We start from the raw sequence: 27,141 nt of genomic DNA on the forward strand, positions 1-27,141 counted from the left end.
CCCCCTGCCCTGAAATAGAGTTCCAGTAATTTCACATCAGTTCAGTTCAGTTGCTCAGTCGTGTCCGACTCTTTGCACTCAGCATAAAAACTTAAGAGCATTATCAATCACAGGCTTCCCTTTCTACCCACCTCAGACACTCACATGCCAAGTTAAAGGTGGGAAGCTAGGCTTTATTCATGATTTATCTTAAATGTAAAGATACCAGAATTAATTAGATTGTCATAAGGTAGGAAGTTCAAAGGAACAATTTTTTTTTTTTAACGTTTTCAACTACATAACTGCCTTGACAGTTTTGCAGAAAAGTAACTCTCAGTCATTAGAGGACCTAAAAAAACTTGTATGTGCAAAAAATCCAAAAAGCAATATATGTAGGGTAACAGCAAGATCCTGGACTGTGCAATTATCTGAACAGTTAAACATGACATTTTCCTTTGTTTCTTAAAAAAGGAAAAGAGGGGCACTGTTCTCAGTAAAATATCCAACATCAACAATTTATTTTGCAACTTGTTAAACTCCATTGATGGTTTTACTGGGGTAGAAGAGAGAAGCCAGATGCCAAAAATACCATTTCAGGACAAGCGTCAGTGTTCAGCTACCCCTGCTTTTTCTCCGGGGCGTTCAGAATCACTCGCTCCTGAATGTGTGGCAGTGTAAGACGCACACGCTGTGGGGATGTTCTCTCTATAAACACTTCTGAGCTGCTCAAAATTTCCCTCTGTGTCACCAGCAGATTTCAAATTGCTGGCTACATGCAAAATGGAAATTCCCAGTATGACTTTTGCCTCTCACTCTGTAAGCAAAATTAACACTTTTATGCTTACCTCCTGGAAGTGGCAGAGGACACTTCCCCCCAGGCACCCACTCCCACCTGGTGGCCTCACGGGTTTCTGACAAAATGCTACACCCAGCCTCACACCTTTGACTGAACATAGACCTGGGGGACACACGCAGACCTCACCGCAGCGTGAAATGTTATCATCCTTTGAGGGGTCCCAGGTATAAGTCACACAGCAGTAGCTCACGGAGTTAAAGTGCAGTTATGACACTGAGCTCCGTGCTCTTCTAGGAGACTGGATCTTGGGCTGCAGTGTAGAAACACCACCTCTGGAGGGGTTCACCTTCATAAATCGGTCAGATCGACATGCCACTATCTGAGAGAGCAGGCCCTAAATGCCACCCTTGAGAAGGCTTAGGGAAAGGCCAAATCTTCGCCCTGCCATAATGCCTTAAGAAGTGCCAAGACCAAAGCACAGGACACCTCTGGGGAGCAATGGCCCTCGCATCACACCTGTCCTGTTCTAGCAGCACCCCCCCCGCCGGCAGGCACAAGTCAGCAGCACAGTGCCCGTCCTCAGCCGGCAGGCATCCTCTCTAACTCAGGCAGCTCTTCCAGCCCTGCCGACCGCAGGAGCGGTGGGTGGGACCAGGGAAAGCTACCAGTTCTTCACCCCTGGGACTGGGAAATAGTCACCTGGTGGTAGCAAAAGCTAACGGGGTCAAGGAGGTGGAGGGAGGTCAGAAAAGTAACTGATGATGCCTCATGACATGCCAATGTTGTGAGTAAATCAGGAACCGAGGAAGGAAAATGGAGTGAAAACCAAGGGAGCCAGAAAACCAGCTGATGGCTGCAAGAAAAACAAAAGAGGAAGAACCAGGGAAGAGCGACAGCAGCGACGGGACACCAGAGGACGGACGCTCACGGGGCTCAGCAACGTGGCTGCCAAGGCCCAGAGCTGCTTCGGTCCAGAACGGGCTTCTGGCGCAGCCTCCCCATGGCCCAGTTCCCACTGCCTGCTCCCTCAGTCGCCCTTGGAAACCTCGCTCTGCAAGGAACCCAACCATGGTGAGAAGGCATTTTATACAAGAGAAACCTAAAACAAGCTCTGCCTTCAGGCCAGACTCCCGCTTAGTCCCTCAAACACAGTGGTTCACTTCTCGCTGCAAAGCCAGGAAGCAGAGGAATGCTTGCTTTCTTGTTGTGCAAGATACAGCTCTGAGGCTAGGAGGACGCACTGGTCCTCAGGCCTGGAATGTCCTGTCCCACTCTGACCTCCGGGCCCACCTCCACTTACTCATCCCCTGGGCTCCCTCAGTTTGGGTGTCAAATCATTGCTGAAGCTTCTGTGATGCCCCAGCTTAGCTAACCACACCCCTCTGTGCTCCCAGGGACTCCTCCGCAAAGCTACAATGGGACATGACACTGTTTGGGAACTACACACCTGTCTCCCCTCCTTCCACCATGACCAGAGTATAAGTCCTCCCAAAGCCCCTTCAGTCCAGCGCCTACCATCCCAGCAACCACTACAAGGCCCAGGGCTCATGATGAATAAACCAGTGATGGGCGCTTTTAATGGGACCTGGACTAGCCAGGCCACTGCTATCACGAAACCACGGGCAGGGCTGCTGCCGGGGTCCTGTCATGTGACAAGGCGCTTGCTGAACTGGAACGTGGTTTTAATTGGAACTGTTTTCAGCACATGTGCTTCTAGGACTCACTGTTCCAGACGTCCTTTCCAACTTTAATGAACTGTAAAAACTGGAAACCTTAAAAGAGACCCAGAGGTTTCCGTGATGCGGAGTTTCTGTTCAGGGTGATGACAATGTTTCGGAAACAGATAGTGGGGATGGCTGCACAACAGTGTGAACGCAATTAGCGTCGCTGAACTGCACGCTTAAAAATGGTTAAATGGTCTACGAATATTTTGCCACAATAAAAAAACTTTTCTAATGGAGTGAGTGGGTGGGGGTGGGAAGAGACTAGAAGTGCAGCCTGGCGTCACAGACACACCACCACACCCACAGCGGTGCCTGTCTTCCTGATCCCGGGAGCCTGGATGTGGGCAACTCCCGGCGTTCTGTATGAGACGGGGTCATGACAGTTCAGGAGGAGGCCCAGACGAGAGGGTCAATGGCACAGGTGGGACACAGCAGGACTAGGAAGTCAGCAGGGATGGAGGAAGCCCTGGGGCTGGAGAAGCAGAAGCGATGCGGCCACCTTTCTCACGCCTCCTGATCCTGGCCGCAGGCACCACAGCACGGAGCGGCGCTGTCGGGTACGCGAGGTCAGGGGCGAGTGCTTACCTCCTTTGGTAGGTGCTGATGGTCAAGTGCGTGGAGTGGGCCAGCCCCTCGGGAGTGTCCGCCTGATGGATGGTCCCTCTGGGGAAGTACAGCAAGTCTCCAGGCTAGATGACAACAAAGGGGGAAGCAGTTAGTGGGGAGGGTGTCTTCTTGGTCCTCTGTAGAGGCTGTGAGTTTCAGTTCTGCATTCTAGAAACCTCTGAGTGGTGACCAGGCAGTGGTCTGCGTGCTGGGCTCTGTGGGGTCCACTGGTCAAGCTCTGCTGTGTCCGTGAGTTTGTTGCCATGAACGCAATCCTGGAGCGGCTTCCAGTGCCTGAAGCCACTTTCTTTGTTTGTAAGCTGAGAACAGACACCTCTAAAACTAGCCCAGGATCAAGGTGAGAGCCTGTACCCGCCCTCCACATCCTTCAAAGGGGGTGGTGAGGAGGGACAGCTCTGGAGCTCACTGGCTGGGGATCCCAGCATGTCACTTAACCCCCCGAGGCCTCAGTTCCTTTATGTGTAAAAGGGAAGCAATTGCCCACATCTCACAGGATTACTGGAGTATTAAAGGAGACAACATAGCCAAAGCTCTTGGAGCAATGCTGGGCACGTGGCTGTATTATAATTTTTATTTTACCTGCCGTCCCATTACAGTCTGTGCAGTCTCCCAAGCAGGGCCCACATCCGTCCTGTATCCCAGGACCTAACACACCTAAGCATCTGGCACATACAGGCTCAACGGATGTTCGGAAGAAGGGACGAAAACCCTGCGGCCCTGCATCTGAGAATGAGCACTAGACGCAACTACAGCCCAATCACCTCCTCAGGCAGGCGAGCCTCCCCACCCTGTCCGATTTCAAGAAAAGTATCTCCCCAAATCACTCCTGCCCTGGAGTCACCACCTCCTGCCTGATCCCACCCAGACAGAACAGTCTGTACAGCAGAAAGGAGACGGGGTGGTCCTCGGAGTCACGTGTCTCCTCTCTGCAACCCAGGAGGTAGCCTGGCTCCCTGGCTACAACCAGGGGCCCTGGAGGACGAGCCCAGGAAACATCACGAGAGAGATTTTTTTATTTTAATGCTAATATTTGCCTTAAAGCTGTAAACAGTATACAATTGTGATGTGTTCATGGAGCGATCTTGCCCTGAATCACACCAACCTGACAGGGAAACCAGTCTTTCAAGTGAATCAATGCATCGCTCATAACTGCAGCTCTCACTTGTGAGTCTGAGTGCCTGCCCTGTGACGGAGGCCCTCACATCTATAGCTCATCCATCTGTTTATTTATTCATCCCACAAACACCTGACCAACCCTTCCCCACTCACCCCGCCCACGCCAGACACCAGGCTAGGTGCCAGGCAAAGAGCACTGAACCAAAGAAAGCCCTGCCCTGATGAAACATGTTCCACAGAAACCGACAAGCATTTGAGAAGGGAGAAGAGACACTAGCAATGAAGATATTCGAGTGGGGGCAAGAGGGATAAAAGAAAGCTGCAAATAAACAATGTTGAGTGGTGATGAATGCAAAGACACAGTGAGGAGAATGATGCTCATGTAAGTCAGGGTGGGTGTGTCGGGGTAAGAGGTGCTATTTTAGCCACTCTGCTAAGGTGACACTTCAGTAGAGACTTCAGGAAATGAGCAAGCCAGATGGTGGAGAATCCGCCTGCAATGCGAGAGACCTGGGTTCAATCCCTGGGTCAGGAAGATCCCCTGGAGGTGGGCATGGCAACCCACTCCAGAAATCTCACCTGAAGAATCCCCATGGACAGAGAAGCCTGGCAGGCAAAGAGTCGGACACGACTGAGTGACTAAGCACAGCATAGCCATGCAGCGTCCTGGGGAGAAAGGCTTCCCGCGGGAGGGAAGAGCAGGTGCAAAGGTCCTGCAGCTGGCATGTGCCTGGCAGGTTGAGGGGTGCTGGTGTGGCAGGAAGGCCGTGAGTGAAGCTGGGGATGATGGAAGGTGAGGTGCACAGGCAGCAGAGGGATTGGATTACAGGGCCCTCTGGACCAGTTCAAGGACTTCGGCTTTTTTTCTGGGTTTAACGAAGTCACTGGAGGTCTGGGCAAAGGGTTCACAGGATCCCAAAAGGATCGCCAGGGCTGTTATGTCCAAAAAGATAGGAGGCTTTTGTATAAATCTGTGTCCAAGGATTTTTCCCCAAACAAGCAGAATGGGGACACATGTGCAGGGATGAGACTGGGAACAGGGTAGGACATGAGACTCTGGTTTGGGTGAAACTGCTTTATCTTTCCAGGGGGAGGCATTAGGTAGGTAGCTGAATTATGAGTCTAAAGTTTAGATGTGGGCTGGAGAGCTAACACAGCATTGAAAACACATCAGTGTGGAAGGTATTTGAAACCTTGGGAGGGAATCGCTCATTGATCAAAGGAGTCCAGGAAACAAGCCCTGCACCCCAGCTTACAGAAGCAGGAAGACTGAGGACATAACAGCAAAGGAGGACGAAAAAGACAGTCAGGTGGAGAGGGAACCAAGGGACAATCACGTCCTGGAAGCCAGTGGAGCAGGTGGCGGTGGCCCACTGAGCCAAATGCCGATGCCACACAGACTACGGTGGGGCCAGAGCTGACTGCAGTGGCTGACAGTGTGGAGGCGGCCTTCAGAGTAGCTCCAGGGGAACAATGGCCGAGAGAGCCTGCTGGAAAGAGTTTCTAAGAGGGAGAGAAGAAGAGATGAAGATAGGGCATGGTGGCAGGGTCTTCAGGAATGTCCACACCCTAACCTCTGGCATCTGTGAAGATTTAGGTTACATGGCCACGGCTAATTAAGGCTGCTGACTGGGGGGATTATTCTCAATTAGCCAGGCAGGCCCAACGTAATCACAAGTGAAAGAGGGTATTGGAAGAGAGGACCAGAGCGAGGGCAGCATGAGAAAGACCAAGCTCCATGTCACATGGAAGGGGCCATGTCAAGGAAGGGGCCATGAGCCGAGGACTATGAACTACCTCCAGAGGCTGGAGAAGGCAAGGACAGAATTCTTCCCTAGAGCCTCCAGAACACAGTCCTGCTGACACCTTGATTTCAGCCAGTGAAACCCCTCAGGGACCTCTGAACCACAGAACCGCAAGACAATAAAGTTTGTGGTGTTCTTTCAAGTCACTGAGACTGTGCTAATTTGATAGGGAGCAATATATTGACATATAGCCATTGCTTTCAAACAATTTCACTGTAAAGGAAGCATCAAAGTACTATTTTTAAATATTTACAGCCTATAAGATAAACATAATGATCTCCAGTTTAATAAAAAACTGACACAGAGATCAAGATCCTGCCCAAGGCCATGCAGCTCACAAGTGCCAGCATCTGGATTCAAACCCAGCTTTGTCAGATCCCCAAGCCATAGAGATGTGTTTCCATTATGGGGGTTCTTCACCCCAAGACCCCAGGTTTGGCAGAAGGACCGTTTGGTTGCCACCTGGGTAGGAAGGAAGAGGGGTGAGGAGGGCTCCAGGCCTCTCACGGTAGCCCCCAAGCCCACCCCCTCCCAGGGCGACTCAGCCCTTCAGTTTCACATACTGGGCATTTACACAAGACTCCACTTGAAGAGTTAGTTCCACGGATTAAAAACTCAACAGACCTACAACTTGAGGATTTCTGCAGCACACAATGCTATCTTTCTCCTTTCAGGAAACCCAGGGCTTCTCACTGTGAGCTGTGATCCAGATGGGTGTGAAGAGTGGGCACGGCTCCACCTTCAAGTCCCACACCCTCCAGGACCACCATGGAACCCGACCTTCTCAGGCAGGGCAAGTAGCCAGATGTCAGTCTGAGTCACGCAGCCCTGGCCTCAGAGACCATGGATGGCTTAGTCTTGGCTTAAAAATAATCGGCCAAGCGCAGGGCTGACAAACTCTTTCTGTGAAGGGTCAGAAAGTAATTATCTGTGGTTTGTGGGCCACATGGTCCCTGTGGCAACTAGTTGACTCTGCCAGTATAATATGAATGCGGCCACAGACAGTGCCCAGGAATGGTCGTGGCTGTGTTCCCATAGACTTTATATACAAAAGCAGGCAGCAGGCTCAGTTTTTGGCCCATGGGCCATACTTTGCTAACTGCTGACCAAGAGCATAAAACAATGAAGAAAGATACCTTGATTGTTGTATTTATTCAAGTCCCCTATCACATAACAGAAGAAATAAGATGGCGGAGCAGAAGGGCGTGTGCTCATCTGCTGTGAGAGCACCAAAATCACTACTAGCTGCTGAACAAGCATCAACAGGAGAATGCTGGAACCCACTAGAAAAAGATATCCCAGGTGCAAGGTCAAAGGACAAGCTGCAATAAGACAGCAGGAGAGGCGTAATCACGTTTAAAATCAAACTTCATACCTGCCAGAGATGCTTGGAGGGCAGCGTCTCCAAGTAAAATCTTGTGTGCACCAGGACCCAGTGAAAGGAGCAATGACCCCGTAAGAGACTGAACCAGACCCGCCTTTGAGTGTTTGAGGGTCTCCTGCAGAGGCATGGGTCAACAGTGGCCTCTGCAGGAACAAGGGTTCTGGCTGCAGCAGACCTGGGAGCCAAGACGTAGGGCCTAAGTCCTCTTGGATGAGGCTGCCACTAGCCCCACCACAGAGCCGCCGGGTGGGCAATCCACAAACTGAAGAAAAATTATACCAAAGAAGTTCTCACACTGTTGAGAAAGTTCTAGGCTCCACAAAAGATTTCCCAACATGGGATCCAGCAAAGGGACTGAGAATTCGCAGGGAATCTGACTTTGAAGGTCAGCAGGATTTGATTACAGAACTTCTACAGAACTGGGGAAACAGACTCTTGGAGGGCACAACAAGACCTTGTGCATACCAGGCCCCAGGGAAAGGAGCGGTGAAGCCACAAGACACTGAGCCAGACCTGCCTTTGACGGTTTGAGGGTCTCCTGTGGACACATGGGTCAACAGTGACCTGCACGAGGACAGAGGCACTGACAGCAGCGAGGCGCAAATTTGTTGTGGCAGAAAAGAATAGCGAGAAGAGACAAGAAACCTTCCTCAGCGCAAAGAAATAGAGGAAACCAACAGAATGGGAAAGACTAGAGATCTCTTCAAGAAAATTAGAGATACCAAGGGAACATTTCCCTCAATAAAGGACAGAAATGGTGTGGACCTAACAGAAGCAAATGATATTAAGAAGAGGTGGCAAGAATACAAAGAAGAACCAACAGTTAGAATAGGACATGGAACAACAGACTGGTTCCAAACAGGGAAAGGAGTACGTCAAGGCTGTATATTGTCACTCGGCTTAAATGCAGAGTACATCATGCGAAATGCCGGGCCGGATGAAGCACAAGCTAGAATCAAGATTGCCAGGAGAAATATCAATAACCTCAGATATGCAGACAACACTACCCTTAAGGCAGAAAGCAAAGCAGAACTAAAGACTCTCTTGATGAAAGTGAAAGAGGAAAGTGAAAAAGTTGGCTTGAGGTTCAACATTCAGAAAACTAAGATCATGGCATCTGGTCCCATCACTTCATGGCAATTAGATGGAGAAACAATGCAAACAGTGACACAATTTATTTTCTTGGGCTCCAAAATCACTGCAGATGGTGACTGAAGCCATGAAATTAAAAGATGCTTGCTCCTTGGAAAAAAAGCTATGACCAACCTAAACAGCATGTTAAAAAACAGAGACACTACTTTATCAACAAAGGCCCATCTAGCAAAGGCTATGGTTTTTCCAGTAGTCATGTATGGAGGTAAGAGTTGGACTATAAAGAAAGCTGAGCACCAAAGAATTGATGCTTTTGAACTGTGGTATTGGAGAAGACTCTTGAGAGACTCTTAGACTGCAAGGAGATCCAACCAGTCAATCCTAAAGGAAATCAGTCCTGAATATTCACTGGAAGGACTGATGCTGAAGCTCCAATACTCTAGCCACCTGATGTGAAGCAGTGACTCATTGGAAAAGATCCTGATTCTGGGAAAGATTGAAGGGGATGACAGACGATGAGATGGTTGGATGGCATCACCGACATGTCCATCACTCAATGGACATGAGTTTGAGTAAGCTCCGGGAGAAGGTGATGGACAGGGAAGCCTGGTGTGCTGCAGTCCACGGGGTCACAAAGAGTGGGACAGGACTGAGTGACTGAACTGAAATCCTTTTGGAAGAGGTTGCCATTACTGCCATTACCCTACCCTAGTTGGCCTCAGGCCAAACTACAGGGAGGGAACACAGCCCCGCCCATTGAAAATTGGATTAAAGAGTCACTGAGGATGGCCCCACCCACCAGAGCAAGACCCAGATTCTCCCACAGCCAGTCCCTCCCATCAGGAAGCTTCCACAAGCCTCTCATCCTTATCTATCAGAGGGGAGACAAAATGAAAACCACAATCAGAGAAAACTAACCAAACTGATCACATGGACCACAGCCTTGTCTAACTCAATGAAACTGTGAGCCATGCTGTGTAGGGCCATGCAAGACCCAGGTCATGGTGGAGAGTTCTGACAAAACGTGGTCCACTGGAGAAGGGAATGGCAGACCATCCCAGTATTTTTGCCTTGAGACCCCCATGAACAGTATGAAAAGGCAAAAGAATACAACACTGAAAGATGAAACCCCCAGGTCGGTAGGTGCCCAATATGCTACTGGAAAAGAGTGGAGAAATTTCAGACTTAAATTGAAGAAAGTAGGGAAAACCACTAGGTCATTCAGGTATGACCTAAATCAAATCCCTTACAATTATACAGTGCAAGTGACAAATAGATTCAAGGGATTAGATTTAGGTCATACCTGAATGGACAGAGTGCCTGAAGAACCATGGACAGAAATTTGTAATATTGTACAGGAGCCAGTGATCAAAACCATCCTCAAGAAAAAGAAATACAAATAGGCAAAATGGTTCTCTGAGGAGGTCTTACAAATAGCTGAGAAAAGAAGACAAGCAAAAAGCAGGGGAGAAAAGGAAAAAAACCCTGAATGCAGAGTTCCAAAGAATAGCAAGGTGAGATAAGAAAGCCTTCCTCAGAGATCAAAGCAAAGAAACAGAGGAAAACAAGACAATGGGAAAAACTAGAGATCTCTTCAAGAAAATCAGAGATACCAAGGGAACAATTCATGCAAAGAGGGGCACAATAAAGCACAGAAACAGTATGGACCTAACAGAAGCAGAAGATATTAAGAAGTGGCAAGAATACATGAAAAAACTATTCAAAAAAGGTCTTAATGACCCAGATAAGCACGATGATACGATTACTCACCTACAGCCAGACATTCTGGAGTGTGAAGTGAGGTGGGCCTTAGGAAACATGACTACGAACAAAGCTAGTGGAGGTGATGGAATTCCAGTTGAGCTATTTTAAGTCCTAAAAGATGATGCTGTCAAAGTGCTTCACTCAATATGCCAGCAAATTTGGAAAACTCAGCAGTGGCCATGGGACTGGAAAAGGTCAGCTTTCATTCCAATCCCAAAGAAAGGCAATGCCAATGAATATTCAAACTACTGCACAATTGCACTCATAAGCTAACAAGGTAATGGTCAAAATCATTCACACTAGGCTTCAACAGTACATGAACTGAGAACTTCCAGATGTACAAGGTGGATTTAGAAAAGGCAGAGGAACCAGAGATCAAACTGCCAACATTTGCTGGATCATTGAAAAAGCAAAGGAATTCCATGAAACATCTACTTCTACTTCATTCACTACACTAAAGCCTTTGGCTGTGTGGATCACAACAAACTGTAAAATTCTTAAAGCGATGGGAATACCAGACATTACCTGCCTCCTAAAAAACTTGTATGCAGGTCAAGAAGCAACAGTTAGAAGTGGACATGGAATAATGAACTGGTTCAAAATTGGGAAAGGAATATGTCAAGGTTATATATTGTCACTCAGTTTATTTAACTTACATGTAGAGTACATCATGCGAAATGCCAGGCTGGATGAGGTTTAAGCTGGAATCAAGATTTCCGGGAGAAATATCAATAACCTCAGATATGCAGATGACACCATCCTTATGGCAGGAAGGGAAGGGGAACTAAATAGCCTCTTGATGAAGATGAAAGAGGAGAATGAAAAAGCTGGCATAAAACTCAACATTCAAAAAACTGAGATCATGGCATCTGATACCATCACTTCATGGCAAACAGATGGGGAAACAATGGAAACAGTGACAGACTTTATTTTCTTGGGTTCCAAAATCACTGTGGATGGTGACTGCAGTCATGAAATTACAAGACGCCTACTCCTTGGAAGAAAAGCTATGATCAACCTAGACAGCGTATTAAAAAGGAGAGACATCACTTTGCCAACAAAGGTTCGTATATTTAAAGCTATGGTTTTTCCAGTAGTCTTGTACAGATATGAGAGTTGGATCATAAAGAAGGCTGAGCACTGATGCTTTTGAACTGCAGTGCTGGAGAAAGACTCTTGAGAGTCCCTTGGACTGCAAGGAGATCCAACCAGTCAATCCTAAAGGAAATCAACCCTGAATATTCATTGGAAGGACTGATGCTGAAGCTCCAATACTTTGGCCACCTGATGTGAACAGCTGACTCATTGGAAAAGACCCTAATGCTGGGAAAGATAAAAGACAGAGGGGAAGGGGACAACAGAGCATGAGAGGATGAGATGGTTGAACGGCAACATTGACTCAATGGACCTGAGTGTGAGCAAACTCAAGAGAGAGCGAAGGAGAGGAAGCCTGGTATGCTGCAGTTCATGGAGTCGCAAAGACTCAGACAAGACTGACCGACTGAACAACAACAACACAAACAGGGAGTTTTTCCCAGTTATGGCATGCAGGCAGAGATTTTAACAACAAGAAGCCACAAGGCACTGAGTAAGAATCAGAGGGGCTTCCCTGGCAGCAAAATGGTTAAGAATTTGCCTGCCAAAGCAGGGGACACAGTTTCAATCCCTGTGTCAAGACCATATATACTGTCACTCTGCTTATTTAACACATATGCAGAGTACATCATGCAAAATGCCAGGCTGGATGAAGCTCAAGCTGGAATCAATCCCACATTCTGCAAGGCAACTAAGCTCATGCACCGCGACTGAGCTCACAGGCTCCAGCACCGAAGCCTGCGCGCCTGGAGTCCAAGCTCCACAATAAGAGAAGCCGCTGCAACGAGAAGCCCATGCGCTGCAAGGAGGGAGTAGCCCCTACTCACTGGGACTAGACACAGCCAGCACAGAGTAACGAAGACCCAGTGCAGCCGGAAATACATAATATGAAAAGAAAAAAATTAGGTACCAAGTGTAATTTCAAGATGTAAGAAATACAAGAACAACCATATGCCAAGTCCACCAGTCTGGTTAAAATCTTTGGAATGCTTTAAATTAACTATTATCTTATTACCACTGAAGGAAATTAAATGTTGTTGAAATTATAGGAAAAGGTGTAAAACTGAGTTACACAGCTATTCTTATCCTAGACTTTGTTCTCAACAACCTGACCTGCTGGGGACTGGCTGTGATCCCACCCGGCTAACCGCTCAAGGACACACTTTCTCAGCAGCAAGATACCAGCGAACCGGCACATGCTCGGGCCGCCCGGTTTTCTGGGGAAGGTCCCCTCAAGAGCCTTCATGATGACTCTTCTGACAACTACATGCAGGAGGAAGGGGGTGCAGAGGGCCTACTGCAGTTAGGAGGCAAAGGGGGCGCCCAGATTTTACCAGCAAGAAAAGCTGAGGGGTCGCTGACCGTGCTCTCCTCAAGCAACCTACCATCCAGCGGTGACCACTGCCTTAGATCTGGCGAAGCGGCCCAAGGCCATGCCTTCCATGACTCACTCCAGAAAAGTCAGTGGTTACCGTATTCATAGTTCATTCCTTTTGGACTCAGAGAGCATACGGAGACGTTTCCTCAGCTCACATCTGCAGGTACAAAGGACCAGGTCTCCCTCCGAGGCCCCCCCACGAGGGGCCACCTGGAATGGGAGCCACCTGCCCCCAACCTCCTGGACACATTCTCGGGGGACGGTTACACAAGCGCAACCCTCAAACCACCCTTGGCGCGCACACTGGCAGGCCCGTACCTTGAGTGTGAACTCGAGTGTGGGCCTCCCGATCCTGTCCTCGGCCTCCACGCTGTACTCCCGCGCCAGGGGCACCGTCGGCTGGTACAGGCGCCAGTGCTTCTCTCCCTCCAGCTGCAGGATGAACACCTACAGGGAGCACAGGACTCCACGAGTGTCAGAGAGCCTCCTCACTGGGTGCTGGCCCTCTCAGGGCTTAAACGAATCACAACTTTGATATGAAAAAATTAAAATAAAGGATCACAGATACACCTCACTCCACACTTAAAAGCTGCCACCACTGGCATTCACTTTTTAAAAACAGGTGACTGTAAACTCTGACACTGGAAGGCTGCTCATTCTTTTCACTTCTCTAAAAGCCTCACTGAGTTCTTTCCATCCCACTATTCATTCCTCTAAATCTTCCATCAGACAGCGGGAAGCCCATGTTCTGAGGGAAAGCCAAGCTTCAGATATTACTGACTGTTCAAAACCCTGAAGATGATCCCTAGCACACAGGAAAATGTCAAGTTTTTATTCTTCATTCAGTCAAAGATATTTTAAAGTCCTGTTAGAAATATTAAAGAAAAAAAAAAAACTTTTGGAAAATGTATTGATATCAAATTGCTCTCAAGAGGAAAAAAAGAGGTTTTTATTTCCTACTATCTCTGTGTTCACAGAATGTATCAGTACAAAAATAAAACTACGACATACCTAAGCCCAACAGTTAACTTTTTTTGGCAGCCACATGAGAGTGACATCAACATTCGTCAAGGCGCCAGTGCTTAAGCGAAACCATGACCTTCATTTAAGCTGCCCCAAGATTTTCACAAATGGAAAAAAGCATATATTTTTGGCAGCTACAGAAAAAGGACAAAATAAAAGCAGATGTATGGAATACTTGTGACCTCACCTTATTAAACTGTGAAATTAAAGAAAAAAAATCCAATCATACTTCTTTGTAGAAAATTCAATCAATACATGTTTTGGAGAAATGTGCAGCTCTTTATATTAGTAAATAATCTCTCCCCTTTCCAAAGGAGCAGGAAACCAGTTCAGTGGGGTTAATTTTGGTCCAACATCCTGGTGAGGGAGGTCAAGCTCTCCGGAGCCCGCACAGGAAGAGTGGGCCCGGACCTGACCGACAGCTCAACCCCGACAAGCCCACCTTCCTGGGCTGGCGGCCACTCCCTCCTCCCACGGCCGGGCAGATCCCCCCTCTCACCTCGACATCATCGTAGTGGGGCGGCAGGCCCTGGGCTCCGGCCGGGGTGATGTACACGTTGGAGCCAACCAAGGAGCCGAAGTAGCACTCCAGCTTCTCCTGGACCCTCCAGAGCTCATCCTTAGGAGACAACAGTGGAGAGAGGAGGAGAGAGAAATACATCAGAAGTAAGGAACCTGTTCTTATTCGGTGCAGCAAGTCTTTATTGCACAGCTATTATGCTCTGTGCTAAGTCACTTCAGTCATGTCTGACTCTTCGTGACCCTATGGACAAGCCCGCCAGGCTCCTCTGTCCAAGGGATTTTCCAGGCAAGAATACTGGAGTGGGTTGCCATGCCCTCCTCCAGAGGATCTTCCTCACCCAGGTATCAAACCCTTCCCTCTTACGTCTCCTGCACCAGCAGGTGGGTTCTTTACCACTAGCGCCACCTGGAAGCCCAGATGCTGGGAATTCAGCAGTGACTGAACCGGCACCTCTACCCTCAGGGACCTTCTGTCCCGAGCATGGACAGGAGGAGGTGACAGGGAGCCACGAAGGATTTCAAGCCAGACAATGACATGACCCATTCACGCTTACAAAAGGTCAGTCTGGCTACAATGTGGAGGAGACTGGACTGTGGGAAAGCAAGAGACAGCAGCGGGGAAGCGAAAGACGAAGAAGTGCAGGCGGGGACGATCAGAGTGGGGGAGAGGGCGAGGGAGAAGGGCAAAAGACAGGATGTGCTTGGCAGGTGGCCCTGCCAGCACGCCTTGACGGCAGGGGCCTGGGAGTGGGGAGGATAAGCGAGAAATACTCTCGGGGTTTTGACTAAGGCAGTTAGTTAGCTCCCAGCACCATTCCAGTGGGAAAGATCTGCTAATGAATTAGTTTTGGGGGGAAAAAAGAAAAGCTGTACGTTAGATGTGTTATGTATGAGCTGCTAAGACCCCCCTATGCCGGCTGGCTAAGTCTGAAGTTCAGGCAAGATGAAGGGTGAGGGTCTCGGAACTGCCTGATGAAAGGGTCCTTAGAGCAAAGAGAGCAGAAATAACAAACTGGGAAGAGGGTACAGGCAGGGAGCAGGGGACAGGGGTCAAGAACACTCCCCTCTCTCACTCACTCACTAGCTCTTCAGGACCTACGTCAGGCTGAGGGACCTAGAGAGGAGCCAGGTACTCAAGCGAGAGAAGGAAACCTGATTATCCCAAGGCAGGTGAGGGGAAGAGAGGCAGAATTGGGCCACGTGGGTATCGGCACTTTCTGTGCACCAGGCTTCACCTACTTTAGTTACACAGCCTTCCCAGCAACCCTCTCACAGGGTGGGTACCATCACCCTGTGGGTGCCCATCCACACCGACGAGGAAGGAGGCCTGTCAGTGACGGATCCAGGATTCACATTCACGCAGCCCCATAACCACGACTCTACTGTAAAGAAAAATCACCTACAAAGAACACCGCAGAAGCCCAACTTTTAAGCGTCCATACATGCAGTGCCTGGCACCCAGAAGATATTGAAAGGATTTGCCAAGTAAACAATGACAATGGCTTAGAAGTCAATCTCACCTGCTGGAATTAAAAAAGAAAAAAAACCTACAGAATTAAAAATACCAAGTGGGAAAGAATTGAGTCAGCATTAAACAAGCTTTGGGAGACATTTCCATATAAGCCATTGAGCTACTCTACATACAGAGCTCAAGGTTTCTATTTAACACAAGAAGAATAATTCAATGGCACCTGAACAGCTCCAAAGAGTCTGCAGATCTCCCAAGCAATCTAACGTACACCTGGGAGCAGCCAGCAGGATGTGTAATTACATGGGTACAGTAACTGTCTGTCTGTCTGTCTGTCTGTCTGTCTGTCTGTCTGTCTGTCTGTCTCTCTCTCTCTCTCTCTCTCTCTCTCTCTTGCGCGTGCGCGCTGACGGCCTGAGGACCATATGGGTGACCTTATGGCTTCCAACTGAAGTTTCTGGGTCTTTAAGTAAGAAGCACATGTCTCCTTCTTCTTAAAGGTTACAGAGAACCCTATCATTTGTACAAGTTTTTCATTTCACTTTTAGATTCTCAGTCTCCCAAGTGTGGCCCACTAGAAAGAGATCTGGAGTCAAACCGTCTGAGTTCAGGTTGTAGTTACAAGCTAGACTTCAACTTCTTCATCCGTGAAAGGAGGACTCCCACTCTAAGACTGTGAGAAACAGCACAAACTATCTCTATTTCAAATGCACAACAGTGTACAAGTGTCACAGCTTCACAGCACTGACTTAGGCACAAACAAGGCTCCTGAAACCTGTCTCCATTGACTCCTGTCCCCCAGCTGTGTCTGGAGCTGCCCCCCAGAACAATGGAAAAGCGAAGGGGGCGGAGGTGGGCGGGGAGGCCCTCTCCTCTGCACTGACCTTCCTGCAGAATCAGCTGAATACAATGGTCAAGACCAGAGGCCCACACTGACACCTAAAGAACGGTGAAAACAAGCATGCCACAAGCCCAACTACACTTCAGGAGGGTCTTCAGACACACGGTTCAGAAAGTATTTTAATTCTGAAGTTAGAAGTCCTTCCTTAGTAGCTATGTAAGTCACAAATGTGAACTCGTTTCTTTCATGTAAAGTGGAGACCACAGTGATCGCCTCAGTTATTTCAAATGTGTGTTGGAAGATTCAAAAGTGAACACGTGTAAATATTTGGTTAACTCATCTGGACTCCTGATACACAGATTACCCGAATCGGGTGGGGAACAGCCTACCACTCTCTGGTTACTGCCTCACTCATTTCCAGATGAACTAGACTAATAAGCTGTGCCCATTCTGTGACGGACCAAGAAAGTGCTGACTCCGAGTCCTTCAACCCGGACAATGAGGAACTGCCTCTAGACTTCTCGATCCTGGTATCAGTATGCCCATTAGTAAATACACACAACACTAAATCTGCTCATAATATAACACTCAGAACCCACCTTCCCGCGTAGAGAGTGAACTCCAGCAGCTTATAGGCTTCTCAAGTTCTGGTGGTGGACGGTCAGAGGGAAAAGAAAACCACAAACAGGGCTTCCCTGGTGGCTTGGTGGTGAAGAATCTGCCTGCCAATGCAGGAGACGTGGGTTCCATCCCTGGTCCAGGAAGGTTCCATGTGCTGCAGAGCAGCTAAGCTTGTGCACCACAGCTACCGAGCCTAGGCTCTGGGGCCTGGAACCACAACTACTGAGCCTATGTGCCCTAGAACCCATGTTCTGCAACAAGAGAAGCCACCATAACGAGAAGCCCTGCACTCAACAAAAAGAAGCTGCCGCTCACTGCAACTAGAGAAAAGCCTGCAGAGCCACAAAGAACCAGCAGAGCCAAAAATAAATAATTAAAAGAACAAAAACAACCCCACAAACAACCAGGATGTTGGCGGCTGAGTTGAAACTGGGAAAGCTCATCCTTCCTGCTTTAATAAACATGACTTAAAGAGCTGAGTCAACAGGGCAAAGGAAACAGTCCTGGCCACTTGAAACTGGGGAAGAGAATTGTGCAGCACTCAAGCAGAAATGACAGCCACAGAGGACACCACACACATGCCAAACAATAATTTTCTGCTGGTCTGTGAACAAATCACATGTAATCAGCATCACTGATCTTTTCTATTCATAGTTCTTCAGTGTCTAAACACTACTTTTTTTAAGTGCTACTTCTAGCCAAGCTGAGAGTCAAGGACTAGCTCAGAGGGAAGTAACACGATGTACAGATTTTCTGAATGCAAATCATGACTTGGTCTGCAAGTGATTTATAAATTCCTTTCAGGTAGGATGCCCAAAAGGCTGGCATCCCAGGGACAGTTCAGCAGCTCATGATTGCCCAAGGTGAACTATCTGGAATGAGGACCTGTACTGAAAAGTCTAAGAGTACTTGTACTTTATCCAGAGCACAAATAGTACAAAATCCTACAGGCAAGGGAAAGGCATTCACAGATGAGGGAGGCCTCATGGATCTAAGAAGGCAGCTTAAGATCTGGAATGACGAGCATTACTAGAGCTCTGACGACAGAGTCCTAGGAGGCACCACGCAGCCAGAAGCCATCCTCAGTGTGGAGCCTGACACACTGCTCTCCTCCTCCTCGAAGCTGGCACTCTGACTCAGCCAAGGGTCTCAGAGGGGGGTTTCTCGCCGGGGATAAGACTCTTTTTCTAAAACTCAGAAACAGCCTTCAGTTGTTGGACAGCTGTCCTGTAAACATCTCAAACATCTAAGAGATGCTTTCAAATTATGGTGATGGAGAAGACTGTTGAGAGTCCCTTGGACTGCAAGGAGATCAACCCAGTCAATGCTAAAGTAAATCAACCCTGAATATTCATTGGAAGTGTTAGGTAGGTAGAACAGGGAAAAGGAGCCCAAAATGGTGGTGGCTACAAGACAAGGAAGGGAAAAGCTCGCGAAAATGAAACAAAAGAAGGTCTGAGGACCGGAGTGAGGACCTCAGGTAAAACAAACAACACTCCTGGCTGGCCCAATTTACACGGGACAGGCCCAGGGAGAGAGAAACATATAAATAGAAGAGCCAGAGCCAGCTCTCTCTCTCTCTCTCTCTCCCGCACGCTGGGGCGCTCTTCTCCTCCTGTCTTTAGATCGACGTGCCCTCACGCCTCGAAGGTGGATTTTCCTGCTATCTTCTAAATAAAATATTGAGCTGTAACACTGATTTGTCTAAGAGCTATAACACGGTCCGTTCGAGACCTGAGAGCTATAACACGGTCTATCCAAGCCCTGAGAGCTGTGACACGCCGAGGGGGCTTTAATGTCCGGCACTCCAAATCTTTGTCGTGACGAGACAAAGAATCGAGGAACATACACTCGCGTGACAGGACTGATGCTGAAGCTGAAGCTCCAATACTTTGGGCCACCTGATGTGAAGAGCCGACTCAACAGAAAAGACCCTAATGCTGGGAAAGACTGAAGGCCGGAGGAGAGGGGGCAACAGAGGATGAGATGATTGGGTGGCATCACCGACTCAACAGACATGAGTCTGAGCAAACCCAGGAGACAGTGAAGGACAGGGAAGCCTGGAGTGCTGTAGTCCATGGGGTCGCAAAGAGTCAGACACGACTTAGCGACTGAACAACAACTAAGAGAGCAGGTTAGCTCATCCTAAATCTACGTTTTATAAATGCAGAAACTGGGCACAGAAGAAGCAGATTATTTCTCAAATGTCCATCACTGATATAGAATAAATAAAAGATTAGTCAGTCGTGAAATCCAAGCTACCTTCCACCTACGACTGCCCCCCCCACCACCCCAGCAGTTCCAGGACCTACTCTCAAAGCCAGCCTGGTGGGGCTATCAACAAGGGTGAAGTCTCTTCCATAAATGTGCCTCTAGTACATGGTCTGGTCACTGCTTGGAAGCCTCTGCTAAGGAGATGTGGGCAGCAGAGGGAGGCAACTTCAAGAATAAAATGATCACCTTGATGCTATCATGCCTTACATTACAGTGAAGAAACAATCCAGAGAGAAATGTCCACCATGAATCAAAACAAAAACCGGCCCACAGAAGTACTCCTGGAGGGGTAATGTCACTTTAACAAACTTTATAAACCTGCAATGTAATTTACTTTCTGCAGCTCAATGACACCGAACCATGTCCACCCTGAGCTGTTGCAGATTCTAACAGTTCAACCAAAAGGGAACATAAAAAAAAAAATCACTGAGGGTGGAATGCATTTGAAGACCAAACAGGTGTTGGCCCTTCTGAAACTGGCAGGAGACTAATCATCACCAAAATGGATTTATCCCTGAGCTGATCCATGGCCAAATGTTAGTACTTTAATACACACGCGGATTCTGCCCCTGGGAGAGCCTGTTACCTTAAATCTCTGAGGTTGGTGAAACTGAATTGTGGCCCTTTTCTGATCAAAATCTTGTCTCAACTGAAGAAAGTGCACTCTGCCATCTTTATTAAAAACCTTCTTCTTCCCGTGGACATAGCGGCAGACGTTCACGTCTCTCCCGTAGTATATACCCCAGCTGCACAGACTCTCCAGGTCAGAGAGCCTGAACAGGGACTGGTAGTACGTGGCCAACTCAGGGTCGTCTCTCTGGATGAGGAGGGGTTTCTGCTCCCAGAATTCCTTGAAAAACGTCTCTGTCTTGATGGGCGAGATGAAACTTTCAAAGAGGCCACTGGGGCTGTCGAAGTTCAAAGGGGAAGGTCCACAGGCGGCCTCCACCTTCACCTGTTTAGGAACAGGCCCTTCCTCCTTCCCATCCCCTGCAGGTCTTGCTTTCTTTGGCATCGCTGTCTTCAAGACAAGGCAGTGAGGAAATGCAAACCTGCCAGAAGAACAAGACCCATGCATTTAGGTTTCCCGGGGCCAGTGTCAGAGGATCACGTACACACGACCTTCACAGCTGCTAGGCCCTTCGTGCGCACTCTTCCTAAGTCAAGGCCATTTCCTCCAGGATTAACATACAACCTGAAGCCAACACCATTTCTTCCAAGGTATGATCCCACCTCAGACACCATGCAGAGCACATAGTCATAGAAAGGGAAGCCTGTTTCCTTGTACACAAGCACTTAGTCATGGAATTCACTACTTATTAGAGGTATAATTATCCCACGTTAAATGACTCAACCATCTCAGCAGTTTCTAGTCACGGTTTTAGCCTGTGGCCATTGACACAGCAAAGTCAAAATCTTAAAATCTGGCTTTAATCAGCACCAGGTCCCAAATCTAATTAGATGCAACTGAGTAATAAACACTTGACTCAATCCAGAGCCACCCACAGCCAGGTGCTCCTTGCCACAGCCCTACCCCGGCTGCTATCCTGGGGGCCACCTGGGCCAGTGGTGCCACCTGGTGGCTGGAGCAAGACACTGCCCGCTCCGGAGTCTTCCTCAAACACCTGGACTGCCTGACTTCAAACCTCAGCTTATTCCTGAAAACTGCCACTTTATCAGAGACATCCCATTAAAAAATAAAACAAAAAATTAAGACACTGAAAGTGAAGGGTAAGACAGTCATATCCCAAGGCTTTTAAAGAGCTATAACTTTTTAACTAAAATAAGGCATACTAAAATGGCAACATCATTTAACGTCTAAGGCAGCCCTCCAACCCTCTCTAGCTTTCAGGTGTGCACACATCCCCTGGGAGCACAGGTCTCAGGTGGGACTGAGATTCTGCATCTTTAGCAAGCCTACAGGTAACGACGCTGCTGCTGGGTCACAGACCACCCTTAAGTAGCAAGAGGATCGACCTTCCTGGTATTGCCAAAGGTCTCAGAACTGCGAGACCAAGCCACAATTGTCTCATTCACATGCAGGGGCCCTTCATCTGGATTTCAAGAATAATACTTCAATTACAGGAGTTCCCGAAACAGCAAAATCCTATTTTAAAGTACATTTATTTCTAGGGGAGGGGGTCCACTGCTTTTACCAGATTCTTAAAGAAGCCCCCATCCCCAAAAAAGATTAAGAAGCATTGTGCTTGTTAAAAAAAAAAAAAGTTTTTCCCAAAGACTGGTAATTTATTTATAAATGTTATGCCTTCCTGTGTTGTTGGACTATCAAGAATTTTCTGCTCTTCTGTCATGATAACTAAGCCATATTTCAGCTACATTGTGGACTGAGAAGAATGAATGGTCTGGTCTGGGAAGTACTTACCCGAACAACATGTTACACATTGCAACAATAATCTACAAATTTACAATTGATAAATTCAGAATAAATCTAGAAAATAAACTTAGAATTAATCCCTTTGTCTAGTGTATGAGCCCATTAGTCACTTAGTGGCCGTAATGCTGAGCAGATCGACTGTTTCAGTGTCAAGCCTGAGCTCATATGGCCCTCATTTTACTTGATAATGGCCCCAAAGTGCACCAGTAATGATGCTGGCAATTCAGATATTCTCTTACCGTGTCTAATTCATATATTAAAGTTTATTATAGCTATCTGTGAATAGGGGAAATGCACAGTTCCTACAGACTTCATTGCCATCCATGGTTTCGGGCATCTTTTGGGGACCTTAAAACATTATCAGCCATGGATAAGGAGGCACTACTATGTAAAACTCACTAGTGGCCTCATTCTAGCTTCTAAATTTCGTGCCCACAAACAGTTCCTTCAAAAGATCAGGTGGTTTTGATAGGAAACACAGGACCAAGTGTTTACAATACAAATTGATACTAAAAGCTTGCATGGAAGAGTAACGGGTTACAGGTTAAGGTTTTTCCCGGGGGCGGGGGACTTCAGATATATCATTGGTAAGATACATTTGCTGAAAATCTTTCCTATTCCTTTTAAGTTAAACAGACCAGTTTGCTTTCTCAATTGAAAAATCAAAGCTTTGATAAGACCAAGTACTGCTACTACTTGGAGCCCAGAAGTGAGGTAGAAATACAAGGACAAATGAAAGCAGACTCAGTAAAAAGCACCGCTTAAGAAGAGTTACCTACTATCCCTTGAGGACTTCCCTGGTGGCTCAGTGGTAAAGAATATGCCTGCAGTGTGGGAGACCCAGGTTCAATCCCTGGGTTGGGAGGATTCCTGGAGGAGGAAATGGCAACACACTCCAGTATTCTTGCTTGGAAAATTCCATGGACAGAGGAGCCTGGCGGGCTGCAGTCCATGGGGTTCCAAAGAGTCGGACACGACTGAGCATGCACGTGTGCACTAGCCCTTGAAAGTCAGTATGTGCAGATGTCTGGGCTGGGAACTTAGATTTCAGAAGTGCTCCTAACACCACTAACAGAAAAGAGGGGCTCACTGTGACAACGCTCTTTGGACAAACAATGTGATTATACGTGGTTATACGCCAGGCAGAGGCATCTACATGATGAGCCCCCAGTGAAAGCCCTGGACACTGAACGTCGGATGAGCTTCCCTGGTTGGCAGCACTTCACATGTGCTGTCACAGCCAGCTGCTGCAGCAGTGAAATGCTTGGTCTCCATCTGCTGTAAAAAATTAGCTGTGAGTCCTAGCAAGCCACTGGCCCAGGGGATGGTTCAGGGACCCCTGACATACGCTCACATTTAACTGTTAAAAACTGCTAGGCTGCCTCAGAAGGTCTGCGTCATTAAAGGTACTCAATAATGAAAAAGCAAATTCATATTCAGCCACACATTTCTTATCCCTCACAACTGGTCACTTTAAAATTTATTTAAGGAATGCAAGCAGCAGGAAGATGTAAACAAAAGGTATGTTTTTTTTAAGCACAATATACGAACACAGTATAAGCATATTCACTAGACAGTGAATATGAAAGTGTGAAAAAGTGTGCAGAATACTTCAGCCAAAAAATAAGATCACTTGAAGCATTTTTCCCATCCACAATCAGTAACAAAACAAATCCCAACAGTGCATAACAAATGCTTTTGTTAGAATATGAATTTTGCTACTTTTACTGCCAAAACTTACATCATTTATTGTTTCTCCGTGTTCATACTGAAATGATTTGAGGCTCAGTTCATTGGAACCTAGCTTAGAGGTTACTAGGCAAACTTACTATTTCTGATTCTCACATTACCCACATTGTAAGACAACCATTCTTTTTAACAGTTTGTGGGAGGTCGAGAAGAGAACAGATGACATAGTCCACCACATTAAACACACAAAAATAGTAAGCTCTATCACAATTTCAGAAACAAAAAGTTAAAAAACAGCTGTGTGTCTTGAAAGAAATATAGGAACAAGAGAATACTTTGGGAAAACACAGCCAACACAAGTCTGCCCTCTAAACCTCACAGACCACCCAATCAGAATTTAAGAGTAAATATTTTTATAAAGCTACAAGAGAAAAAAACAGCCAGCATTTAAAAAGCATCTGTTTCCAATCTGAGTTGACTATAGCATTAAAGAAGCTGCCCAGGTGGCGCTAGTGGTAAAGAACCCACCTGCCAATGCAAGAAACCTGCAAGAGATGCAGGTTCGATCCCTGGGTTGTGAAGATCCCTCGGAGGGGGTAATGGCAACCTACTCCAGTATGCTTGCCTGGAGAATCCCGTGGACAGAGGAGCCTGGTGGGCTACACTCCACGGGGACGCAAAGGGTTGGACACAACTGAAGCGACTTAGCAGCAGCATAGCATTAAAGTGTAAAAATATTAAATCAAAAGAAAAGATTCAAGGTTCCTATTTTACTAACTGCCCACAGATGAAACACAGCCACTAAACAATTTGAAGGATTAAACTCCACAAGAAAATCAATATTGATACCCATTCTACAGCCAGCAAACACAAAATCTTTATATTTTTAAGTGCCCTAACGTTCTTTTCTATGGTAATAGTCACTGACCAGAAGTCTTAAGGCAGGACACCTATCTGCACATTCCCAGAGCTACTACAGAGCAGGGCACATAGGAGGGTCCTCAAACACTTTTAGTGCATTTCTTTTTCACCTTTTGGATACAATTTTGGAGGGGAAAAAAATCTCAAAAGCCTTACATAAAACAGAGTTGGGGGAAAACAGATGGTTTGTTCAGCGGGGTTATTCTTATGATGGCAACTCTTTTCAGACCTGAAAGGCACCTTAGCCATCACCAACCAGATGGAGGTGTGTCTTTTAATCTCCAGAGCTGTGTTTTACAGACTGTAGTCAAATCACCAGGAAAGCTTGTTATTATGCAAATTTCTGGGCCCCTTATCAAGCCTATTTAGCATTTCTGGGAGCCAAGGCCAGAAAGCTGCAGTAACTCAGTCAGAAGGTTTTTTTTAAGGTATCCGCAGGAATTTTAGATCCACTAACATAGAGGAAGATCTAGGCAAACTCAAGCTCAGTTAATAACACTCAAATAAGCTGACAGAAATGATACATCAACACCTGTAACAAGGCTGCCTGATGCTGCTGCATGGCTTCAGTCCTGTCCAACTCTGCCACCCCACAGACGGCAGCCCACCAGGCTCCTCCGTCCCTGAATTCTCCAGGCAAGAACACTGGAGTGGGTTGCCACTGCCTTCTCCAATGCATGAAAGTGAAAAGTGAAAGTGAAGTTGCTCAGTCCTGTCTGATTCTTAGCAACCCCATGGACTGCAGCCCACCAGGCTCCTCCGTCCATGGGATTTTCCAGGCAAGACTACTGGAGTGGAGTGCCATTGCCTTCTCCAACAAGGTTGCCTAGGCTGACCTAAAAGATTTCTCTGGGGGAATGTTTACCAAAACAGGGAAAAGCAGTTCTCCTATTGACCTAAAGCAGTGACTGGCACTTATCTTTTCAGTTCTATCTTAGAAATAATGGGTTGAACCTCATTAATATATTTTAGTAATCATGACTTGTTACAACGGATGGGGGCTGAGGACCAAAACTATCCAAGCGATGGTGGAAGAAGCTTGATAAATCAGGTTTTTCCACTTAAAGATAAGCCCAGTGAAATCAAAGACTTGGCACCGAATTTACAGCTTATTTTTGGAGGAGTCAGGCTTCCTTCCCAGATGGCGCAGCGGTAAAGAATGTGCCTGCTAATCCAGAAGATCCAGGTTCCATCCCTGGGTTGGGAAGATCCCCTGGAGAAGGGAATGGCTACCCACTCCATCTTGCCTGGAGACTCCATGGGCAGATGCAGAGGAGCCTGGCGGATACAGCCCATGGGGTCGGAAAGAGTCGGACATGACTGACCACTCACGCAGGCACGCACTGGAGACGGCGAAAGCCAAGCCAACACTTCCTGCAAACACATGTACCACCAACCTGATCTCATTAACCTGACAGATGACCCAACAGCAGTTGGGGAGCCGTTCTAGAAATATCCAGTGACGAAAGAATGACCGGGAGGATAAACTGTCATTTTTAAGTCCCGGTGGGGCGAGAAAAAGGAGGCTGTCTCTGCCCTAACTTCAGGTTTCCCTGCGGAAAAGCCCGGGGCTCTTAGGCCCGCCTGGGAGCACAGCCCACGTGGTGGCCGCGCTCCCAGCCCGCCGGCCACGAGGGCGAGAGCGGGCATCACACTCGCTGCGAAACCTGCGAACTTTCGTGTGCTCGTCCAGTCTGAAGCCCACCGGCCGAGCACGTGGCTTCTCTCAGTGCCTAGGCCACTCCAGACCCTAACCCAGGTGTGAGCGGCGCCAAACCGGCGTGCGCACTATCCGCGTGCCGGGCCCAGCGACCACCAGCGCTCTCTGGCCCGCGCCGGGGTGCACCGAAGCTCCCAGCCCGAGTCCTGTGGTTCCCCCCACCCCGATCTTGCTCCACCCACACTCGCGCTTCGGCGTCGGGAGAATGAGCACCACCCCCAGACAGAGGCCGGGACGGACGCACTCACCGGATTCAAGCCAGTTGCGCGCGGCCTCCAGCGTAATGGTCGGCGACGCGAGCCGGGGGCGGGGCGGCGCGGCGCGGCGTGGCGCGCGCATGCTCGGGGCGGCCCCTCCTGCTCTGAGCCGGCCTCCCGGCTGCAACCGGTGGAGGCAGGTACCACGCCTAGCGTCTAGGTGCGGAGGGGTGTTCGGAGTTCATGCCCGTAGATTTCCTTTTTTGCTATTAAATGAAATAAGTGAAGGCTTTTCTTGAATTGGTGAGGGATGAGGCCCAGGATTTGTGGGGACGTGATCTAGTACAATCCTGTTTCTTTAATGAATGGAGAAACTGAGGCCGGGAAGGGGGAAGTGAGCTGCCCCAGTTTAAGGAGGTAGATAGTGGTGCAGGTTCTCCATCGCTTTCTTTGGGGCGCTCTGCTATGCTGTGTTGCTTTGTACTAAGTCAACTGTAATTTGTATCATGTTGCTCCCGGAGAGAGAATAATAATTTTAAAAGGGTACTGGAAATTCTTGAGACCGGCTGTAAAAGCAAAGAACAAAAAGGAATTATTTTAGTAACACTCTCCTTTTGACTCATCGGGACTTTTGGACGAGGAGGCCTGGAACCAGTGGGCAGAGGGTCAACTAACTGCTCACCTTTGCTCTGGCCTGTGCAATTTTTGCT

General features: G+C 47.9%; 1 protein-coding gene across 3 annotated transcripts in view; it reads right to left on the reverse strand.

The window, feature by feature from the left end:
* Positions 1-26,573, reverse strand: part of MINA (MYC induced nuclear antigen) — a 32,474-nt gene extending 5,901 nt beyond the window's left edge. For 2 of the 3 annotated variants that reach the window (XM_018057168.1, XM_018057058.1), the window contains exons 1-5: positions 26,483-26,573; positions 20,096-20,561; positions 14,283-14,402; positions 13,079-13,207; positions 3,085-3,188 (exon numbers count right to left, since the gene is read on the reverse strand). In XM_018057168.1, coding sequence (XP_017912657.1) covers positions 3,085-3,188; positions 13,079-13,207; positions 14,283-14,402; positions 20,096-20,524 — 782 coding nt within the window. In that variant the 5' untranslated portion in view covers positions 20,525-20,561; positions 26,483-26,573. Of the gene's footprint in view, positions 1-3,084; positions 3,189-13,078; positions 13,208-14,282; positions 14,403-20,095; positions 20,562-24,121; positions 24,140-26,482 lie in introns of those variants that run through there. The other variant, XM_005674814.3, reaches the window with a different exon arrangement.

This window comes from Capra hircus, chromosome 1, assembly GCF_001704415.2.
Source record: "Capra hircus breed San Clemente chromosome 1, ASM170441v1, whole genome shotgun sequence".
Lineage (NCBI taxonomy): Eukaryota > Metazoa > Chordata > Mammalia > Artiodactyla > Bovidae > Capra > Capra hircus.